The sequence below is a fragment of the Micromesistius poutassou genome (genome assembly GCF_964030765.1).
Source record: "Micromesistius poutassou genome assembly, contig: SCAFFOLD_1750, whole genome shotgun sequence".
In the NCBI taxonomy this organism is placed as follows: Eukaryota; Metazoa; Chordata; class Actinopteri; order Gadiformes; family Gadidae; genus Micromesistius; species Micromesistius poutassou.
In genome coordinates this window covers 1-9,836 of record NW_028178150.1, presented here as the reverse complement: position 1 = coordinate 9,836, position 9,836 = coordinate 1, and the positions used below count along the sequence as shown (strand labels likewise).

Below are 9,836 nucleotides of genomic sequence, written 5' to 3'. Positions count from 1 at the left end.
AGTTGAAATATTTCAACTTCAGCGAATTTGTCGCGCTGCAAATCCACGTGAACGCGCTCGCCGTTCGAAAAATGTCGCGCCGTCAATCAAATCTTGTCGTGCGAATCGGCGACAAAAAAATTCGCCCGATTCGCGTCTCCACGTTCACTTTGCATTGAAACGTGTCGCGGGGCGAAGTGCGGTGTGAACACACAGTAAAGAGAACCACACCGCTGCATCCGCTGCACCACCACAGGCCTAAAAGAGTCTGAACGACATTCTGGCTGCGAAGCGGTGACGGTGTGATGTGATTGGTCGCGGGGGGCGGAGAGGGGTGGGGGGGGGGGGGTCAGCTGACCTTGGGGAACAGGGAGGAGAGGTCCGCCTCGATGCTCTCCTTCTCCGACGTGGCCTGGAGCAGCCGCCGCTCTGGAAGGAGACACTGGGGTCAGTGGACAGACGACGACGACAACGGCATGGGCCGGGTGGAGCCGTCCGTACGTCTGTCCGTGCGTCTGTACGAGGCTGGTGTGATTACATTTCAGCCGTAATATTCTCACATAATCCACAGGGGAGCAGCACTGAGCACATTTAGAAAAAGCTGCAACCTTTTGCACATAGGGGGCGACAACGGACACACAGATGAAGTGAGCAAAGGTTTTTTAACGTTGTAGAAGAAGTCTACCTTCACCTCGCTATAAAAGCAATAGCTGAACAACTGGGGAAGCCAGAATCTCTCGGGCGGCGTATCGTAGATATAAAGCTTAGAGACGCTCCGCGTGTGTTATATATACACATTCCTCTCCTTTTGTTTCATAGACGCTAGACAATAGACCAAAAGCTTCACCAAATAAAGTGAGTTAAAAGCGATCCTGTCTCGGCGGCCTTTCCTGGACTAAAAATAACATAACACTGGTACCGTACTGAAGGGTGCAGATACTAGTTATCAATACAAAAGCAATATAACCTAGTTATAACCTAGTATTAACTAGTATTAGTACTAGTAGTAACTAGTAGAGAAAGTCCTGGCCAGTATCTCCTACATTTATTTGACTTGATTTGAATTGACCATATTTAGATCTAGTGGTCAGGGTGTGTGACTCCCGGCCGAAAGGATCCAGGTTCGATCCCCAACGTCTGCTGGCCTCCTAGAGGAGGACGCCCTGGCTCCCTCCCTGCTCCTTACTGACCGTGGGTCTTTCTGGAACACGGACAGTCTCTAAATGACTCCATCGTAGTGAACAGTAAAGGTCTGTGAGCCGTCCCTGAGGTCGCTGCGGTCCCTCATCCCGTTACCATGGTTATCTAAAGGTCCCTCATCCCGTTACCATGGTTATCTAAAGGTCCCTCATCCCGTTACCATGGTTATCTAAAGGTCCCTCATCCCGTTACCATGGTTATCTAAAGGTCCCTCATCCCGTTACCATGGTTATCTAAAGGTCCCTCATCCCGTTACCATGGTTATCTAAAGGTCCCTCATCCCGTTACCATGGTTATCTTTGATCCTCTGGAGGAACTGGCCAAAGCCGAAGTCCAGCTTCTGCAGAACTGGCTTCAGCCACAAGGCGAACTCCTGGGAGGAGATCAGAGGCCACAGGAAGACCCCCAGTACTGCAGGGGACACGGACAGGAAGTGGTCAGAACGGGGCTGTCCAAGCCAATGACCAGGAAGTCATCGGCTCGGACGTTTAAGGCAAACCCAGAAAGTAGGGAGTATCGCAATCGGCACTGGTAAACAAACGTCCCTTAAAACGTTGCACCGACCACACACAAATAAAAATGTACTTTTGAATACAAAGAAGGTCCTACTTAGGATGTAGGACACGACGATGCCTGGAATGTAGCGTCCTAGGACGGCGAAGAAGGTGCACAGGCTGCAGACCAGCAAGCAGAACTAGGAGAGAAAAAAAAACGGAGAAAGTCAACGTTAATATTCAACCAGTGTCCTCCCCAACCAGGGCCTCACTCTGTTGAGTTCTGGTTCAGGCCTCGGTCGGGTTGACCCCAAAGCCGGATCCAGAATCCAGCCTTCAGAAGAACCTTCACTGTGGACGCGTGTTTGGACCGTTCTGTGTTGTCCAAAACCATCTCCGTATAGTCCAGCCTTTGTAAGAACAATTCCAGCCTGGATCCAGTCCGCAATCCAGTCCGGACCTCGCAGCGCCGAATGGCTTCACTGTGGACACGTGTCGGGACCTTCTGGTGCAGTTGCTGGTTGGACCTGACCCTGGAGAATGTGTTGGGACCTCGTGGTGTAGACCATGGAGGTGTGTTGGGACCTCGTGGTGTAGACCATGGAGGTGTGTTGGGACCTCGTGGTGTAGACCATGGAGGTGTGTTGGACTCTGACCTCGTGGTGTAGACCATGGAGGTGTGTTGGGACCTCGTGGTGTAGACCATGGAGGTGTGTTGGGACCTCGTGGTGTAGACCATGGAGGTGTGTTGGGACCTCGTGGTGTAGACCATGGGGGTGTGTTGGACTCTGACCTCGTGGTGTAGACCATGGAGGTGTGTTGGACTCTGACCTCGTGGTGTAGACCATGGGGGTGTGTTGGGACCTCGTGGTGTAGACCATGGAGGTGTGTTGGGACCTCGTGGTGTAGACCATGGAGGTGTGTTGGACTCTGACCTTGCCGGGGTTCTGCTGCTTGAAGGAGGAGGTCTCCTGGAGGAAGAGCTTGAAGGCCTGGCTGACCGGAGGCTCTGTCACCGCCCCCCCGGACTCCCCCGGGTCCATCAGCTTCCAGCTGGCAGAGCAACACACAGCGGGACGACACGTCAGCACACACACCTCTACACACACACACACACACACACACACACACATCTACACACACACACACACCAACACACAGCGGGACGACACGTCAGCACACACACCTCTACACACACACACACACACACACTCACACACATCTACACACACAGCGGGACGACACGTCAGCACACACACATCTACACACACACACACACACACACTCACACACATCTACACACACAGCGGGACGACACGTCAGCACACACACATCTACACACACACACACACACACATCTACACACACAGCGGGACGACACGTCAGCACACACACATCTACACACACACACACACACACATCTACACACACAGCGGGACGACACGTCAGCACACACACATCTACACACACACACACACACACACATCTACACACACACACACACACACACACACACACACACCGGAACGACACGTCACACACACACACCTCTACACACACATGAACACACACACACACACACACACACACACACGCATCTACACACACAGCGGGACAACACGTCAGCACACACACCTCTACACACACATGAACACACACACACACACACACACATCTACACACACATCAATACACACACACACACACACACACACATCTGCACACACTAGTCGGACCATCAGCACACACACATCATAAACAAACCAAGAAATAAACAAGAAAAAAAAAAAAACAGCCCAAAGCGAAGATCCATTTTGTAATCCCAGCTAACAACCCGACGTAATCTCCTTCACTTCGTGCCAACCTCATATATCGTCTCAATCCCTAATGAGGGCGTGCTCATCGGCTCCCGGGCCGTGATAGGCCGGGAGACCTATGAGGTCATCAGGGTGTTCCGGTGACACAACAACACTCGAGGCGAGGTGCCGGGGAAACTTCCAGGAAGAGCGGGACGCCTGATGAGCTCAGACACCCGAGAGAGAGAGAGAGAGAGAGCCGACTTCCAGGTATTACCGCGCACGGCGGGAGTGATACGAGCGCGCACGTGGCCCCCCCGGGGAACACGATACCAACAGCAGCGCTCCCACCGGCGCCAAAACAGACACAGCACACCCTACATAGCGCTGTAGGTAGCGCAGAGAACCTACCGCCGCACGGGCACGGGGCTGGGGGCCCAAAGGACCTTTTAACGGCGGACGTTTATTGCCGACATGTGATCTGAAAATCAAACGGTCTTTCAGAGTGAGATTCTGACTGAAGTCGTGCCAAGGATCAAACCGTATTTAGTTTACAACCTTCAATGGTGTCGACCGTGGAAGGAACGCGGTTGGTCTATTGGGACCACAATTTAACGTGCTCCAAATGGAGCACGTTAAATTGGCGGGAAAATGTTTGGCGGGAAGACCTTCCCGCCAAAACAGTGGCTGTGACTAAAACTAAATAAATAATAAATTAACTAAAAACAAACTAGATGCAACTTTAAGAGTGAGAACACGAAAATTTAATAACTTAATTATTAATACTAACTAATTACAAGTTTACAAATAACGTAACCAATGAAAGGCAACGTCACGGTGTCTCGGGGGCTAAACCCCGCTAGTACGCTAACCCCGTAGGCTGTAGGCCTGAGTTCAGTTCCCACCTGTGGTCCTACGCTACATGTCAGTTCCTCTCTTCTCCTCCCACCTTCTCGTCCCTCTTCACTTTCCGGTCCATAAAGATACAAAGATCCAGTAAAAGTTAAAAAATGTCAAAACCTAGCATGACCAGGTCCCTGTAAACACCTAGCATGACCAGGTCCCTGTAAACACCTAGCATGACCAGGTCCCTGTAAACACCTGGCTTGACCAGGTCCCTGTAAACACCTAGCATGACCAGGTCCCTGTAAACACCTAGCATGACCAGGTCACTGTAAACACCTAGCATGACCAGGTCCCTGTAAACACCTGGCATGACCAGGTCCCTGTAAACACCTGGCATGACCAGGTCCCTGTAAACACCTGGCATGACCAGGTCCCTGTAAACACCTGGCATGACCAGGTCCCTGTAAACACCTGGCATGACCAGGTCCCTGTAAACACCTGGCATGACCAGGTCCCTGTAAACACCTGGCATGCTAACACACTAGCTTAAAGAACTCAACAAGACCCCTTTCCATCTGTGAAGCACAAAATGAACGCCCTTGTGTGTACAAGCGGTTGATAACAACACCGTGCACATGTGATCGGTTGGCTGGTATACCGATGACGTTTACGATGTTTACGTTAACGTCCCATGGTGAAAGGTCACAGTTGTTGCTGTGGTTACTGCCCAGGATTCTATCAGCTGTTTTTTTTACTGCGCCGTTTGTTGGGTGCTAATTATATACAGGTGAAGGTTAACAGGCAGAGTCACACGTTTCTAAATAATGGGTAGAACACTGAGGGTTTTCGTAAAACAAAAAGCAATCAAAATACCTGCAGTCTGAACTGAAAAGGCCTCTGTGAGCCAGACTCTCTGCAGCGGTTCAATTGAGGATGGAAATGGCCTGAGAGTGACTTGGCACTTTTGAGAGGACAACACACACACACACACACACACGCGTGCGCGCGCACACGCACACACAGCTGTTTGGTGGCATTCTTCTCCACTTACTGAGGGCGGCCTGATTAGTCATAACAATGTTCCATGCGTCCCAGAATACCCCTGGCTCCCACCAGATGGCAACTGGAAACTGGCAGCAGGCCTGCCACGGTCTCCTTGTTGTAGTGGTGGAGACCGAACCACCAACCACCCCCCCTCCTCCCCCATCCTGAACCCATTCACCTGACTCCCCCCTCCCCCCCCCCCCGTCTCCCCCTCCCCCTCCCCCCCCCCCCCCCGGTCTCCCTCCCCCTCCCCCCCCCTCCCCCTCACCCCCCCCCGGTCTCCCTCCCCCTCCCCCCCCCCTCCCTCACCCCCCCCCCCCCCCCCGGCAGCAGCCCCTCTGGAACGTGGTTAGCCGGAGAGGCGACATGGAAGATCTCCTGATCACACGTCAGTCTGGCGATGGCGCTCCGATTATGGTTTCGTCTTCCTGGAAGACCGTCGCCGGGGCAACCAGCCGGACATGTATTGGACGACCGACAACACACTAACAACTACACACACACACACACACACACACACACACTACTAACCGGTCAGCCAGCCCGCCACATGACCAGCTAACCAATCAACCAACCAACCGACCACAATCCAGCATAAATAATCTGACCGACCAGCCGCCAGCAAACCCAACGTCCAATCACAGGACTCGATTGCAGACCACATAATCAGCCAACCAGCCTGTCAAGATGAACGACCAGATCTCCTGGAGGTCTGAGGGTCTGATGGTCTGAGGGTCTGGAGGTCTGAGGGTCTACAGTCTGGAGGTCTGATAGTCTGGAGGTCTGATAGTCTGGAGGTCTGATGGTCTAGAGGTCTGATGGTCTGGAGGTCTGGAGGTCTGAGGGTCTACAGTCTGGAGGTCTGATAGTCTGGAGGTCTGATAGTCTGGAGGTCTGATGGTCTGGAGGTCTGATGGTCTGGAGGTCTGGAGGTCTAGAGGAGTCTCGATCTAGACTCTGGTCTGTTGACTGGGGGTACAGTTGGTCAGGAGGTCAGGAGGTCTGGGGGTCTGGGGGGTCTGGTGGTCAGGAGGTCTGGGGGTCTGGTGGTCAGGAGGTCTGGGGGTCTTGGGGGTCTGGTGGGGGGACAGGTGCTCCAGGGTCTGGTCTGAACCTGCCCGGGAGCAGCTGTTGATCAGCTGAGCTCCGTCCTTAAAGACCCCACGCGGTCTGATCTCCTGACCGGACCCTGGCTGGGGTTAATATAGAGTATAACACAGGCCTGCTATATTTAGAATAGAATATATCTATTTATACATGGAAGAATATTTACAATGTATTTATTCACACATGGAAGCAGGCAGTCAAGTGCAGGCCATAATACCAGGCATTTCAGCACGTGTGTGTGTGTGTGTGTGTCACAGTAACTTGACCCCTGGAGCAGCTAGTGTGTGTTTATGATCTGTGTTGACAGTGGTACTTCCCAGAACACTGCTGTCCTAATCTTCACTAAACGGTGGTTCAGCAGAACCCCCAGGCTCTGGAGGAACCACGACCGCGGGCACGAGAACATGAATAGAACCTGCTACAAGCCTGTAAACAAAGTGTCTTACTACTGTGTAATATTTGACTATTTAATATCAGCAACATCAAGGAGCCCTGAGCACGGAGCGGACAGACAAAGCTCCATGGGAACCATGGAGTGGAACCAACAAAATTGACGCTGTCAATGTAAAATAGTAAAAGGACTGCATTTACACAGCGCTTTTCTGACCAAAGAAAAGAGCTTTACAATATTGCCTCACATTCTGCCATTCATGCACGCAGGGCGACAGCCAGCGGGTCAGGGAGCAGTCAGGGTGAGGGCGTCTCGCTCAGGGACACCTCCACACTCACAGCTAGGAGGAGGAGGAGGAGGAGGAGGAGGAGGAGGAGCCGGGGATCGAACCAGCGACCTTCTGGTAACCAGACAACCTGAGCCACACGCCGCCCCAGGCTGGATGTTCTCTATCTGGTCTTCATCGGTCTGCCCTTGTCTCTCCTCCGGAACAACCCTGCTTCATCAACCAACACACGCCTGCTCCAACACACACACCCAGAGAGGCTGCCCCAGCCCAGTCCTGATGGAGCAAACCGGAACTACTCCTCTGCTCAATACTGACCAGAACACACCCAGAGACGCCCCCCCCCCCCCCCCACCCACCTCAGCCCTCAGGGAACACACCGGTCCTGACCGGTCTGGTCAGGGGCACCACCTCCTCCCCAGAGCTCTCCTCCTCTACCTCGTCCCCGACCAGACCAGAGCTCCCCCTCCTCTACCTCGTCCCTGACCAGACCAGAGCTCCCCCTCCTCTACCTCGTCCCCCTGACCAGACCAGAGCTCCCCTCCTCTACCTCCTCCCCCCTGACCAGACCAGAGCTCCCCCTCCTCTACCTCCTCCCCCCTGACCAGACCAGAGCTCCCCTCCTCTACCTCGTCCCTGACCAGACCAGAGCTCCCCTCCTCTACCTCGTCCCTGACCAGACCAGAGCTCCCCTCCTCTACCTCGTCCCCCCTGACCAGACCAGAGCTCCCCCTCCTCTACCTCGTCCCTGACTCCTTGCAGGACATCGTGCCAGGAGGGGTTCAGGAGATCCGGTTCAGAGCGGTTTGTCTTCAAGGCGAGGAGGGTTGGACCACCACGAGGTACCGGAGGACCCCGGCGACCAGAGGAGGAGAAACGGGAGGACGAGTGGGTGTCTTGGGCGGGCGGGAACGCGAGGCGGTGGCTGAAGGTAATCCCAGGCGGAAGGTTCCGGCGTGCGGGCGGAGGCGGTGTACGTGTGTGTGTCTCGGTGCGGAGCAGCTTGTGTTGATCTGCCCTGGAGCCCCCCAAGAGTGGGTATTTCAACAAGCCCGTCTAAAAATAGATGGGTCACACTGGATTCCTACCGGCCGGCCATCACGAGCTGGGGGGGGGGGGGTGAGGTGGAAAAGGGCTAAGGGAGGTGTGGGGGGGGGCCACACAGAGGGGCTCAGCGGGGTGCTGTTTGTGAGAGTCTTTAAACGAGGGCTCTGGGGGGGGGGGGGGCGGGGGGGGGGGTGTAGCGGTGGGCGGGAGGGGGCTGTGGTGGTGGGTGTCAGGGTGGTGAGGGGGTAGGGGTGCTGGAGAGGGGAGTATAGGGGGGGGGGGGCTCTCTATGAACTGCCCTGGAGAGACCCAGGAGACCAGCCCCCACGGCCCAACCAAAAACACTGTTCCATTATCTCTCTCTCTCTCTCTCTCTCTCTCTCTCTCTCTCTCTCTCTCTCTCTCTCTGATCTCTTCATCTCCTCTCTGTCTCCACCCTTCTCTCTGTCTCTCTTCCGGGGGGTGACCTGCAGTGATCCCAGCATAGTTCGGCCCGTGGTGTGAAGGTATGTCCGTCACACCAGGTGGGCGTGGTGGTTTGGCGGCATGTGTGTGTTGGTGTCAACAGGGAGCGCTGATTGGTTGATTGGGGAACATTGCGATTGCGTCATCGAGTCGGGCCAAAAAACAACAACAACATCCAGCCGCTCTGTGGGTGAGCGAGAACACAAGTTCATGTTCATTCTCAGAAGTTGGGCAACAGCTCTTTGTCCAGGCGCTAGCACTACTAGCACTAGCTAGCGTTAGCACTAGCGTTAGCACAGACACACAGTCGCTTCGCGGTGAAGCCGCCGGCTAGCGGTGGATAAAGGTCAGAGGGTCACGTGTCGCGCGGCAGACACACGTTGGGTACGAATCACCTGAATGTGGACAGATGAAACTCTTTTGAACGTGAAGGGAACGTCCATCGAGACTACTGAACAATGGCTGCCGTTGCTAAGCGGACTGATAGCTGACTAGTAGCGCTGCAGTCAACGCGTTTCCTGTCCCTTCTGCCAGCCTTCCTGTTTAGTGTCTGAATCAGAGTGATGTCATCAACGCAGCGGCCAGGCCTGTTGTCACGGTGACATCCCTGGTTGCCGACCTCGGGGCACGGACCCACCCACCGGCCAATCGGGACGGGCCCTATCGAGCCACACCTGCCCATCCTCCGGGAGGACGGACGTGATTGGCTGGAAGGCATCTCGAGGGGACTGGTTGGGTTGTTATGCGAGTGAGGAAAGTAGTTGTGTCATGTCACACACACACACACACACACACACACACACACACACTTATCACTAACACACACACACACACACACACACACTTATCACTAACACACACACACACACACACACACACACACACACACACACTTATCACTAACACACACACACACACACACACACACACACACTTATCACTAACACACACACACACACACACACACACACACTTATCACTAACACAATAAGAAACACACACACTACCACAGTTTAAAACACACACACACACACACACACACACACACACACACACACACACACACACTCCTCAGTGAATGTTTAGACACATGGAGTGGTTGTCGTTTGGAAATCTGATGGCGGTTTATATTTACCACGGTAACGCAGAAAGTGTAGTGTGTGTGTGTGTGTGTGTGTGTG

The 9,836-nt window shown here is 54.0% G+C and overlaps 1 protein-coding gene across 1 annotated transcript; it reads right to left on the bottom strand.

Annotated features, from left to right (window-relative positions):
• Nucleotides 1-337: 337 nt before the first annotated feature.
• retreg1 (reticulophagy regulator 1) lies at nt 338-8,129 on the bottom strand (the record flags this gene model as incomplete). The annotated part of the gene is made up of 5 exons (XM_084490514.1): nt 7,885-8,129; nt 2,609-2,726; nt 1,789-1,873; nt 1,468-1,590; nt 338-408 (listed from the first exon to the last, which is right to left on the bottom strand). Coding segments are annotated over exons 1-5 (423 nt in total), but the record flags the coding sequence as incomplete, so codon positions are not given.
• Nucleotides 8,130-9,836: the final 1,707 nt, after the last annotated feature.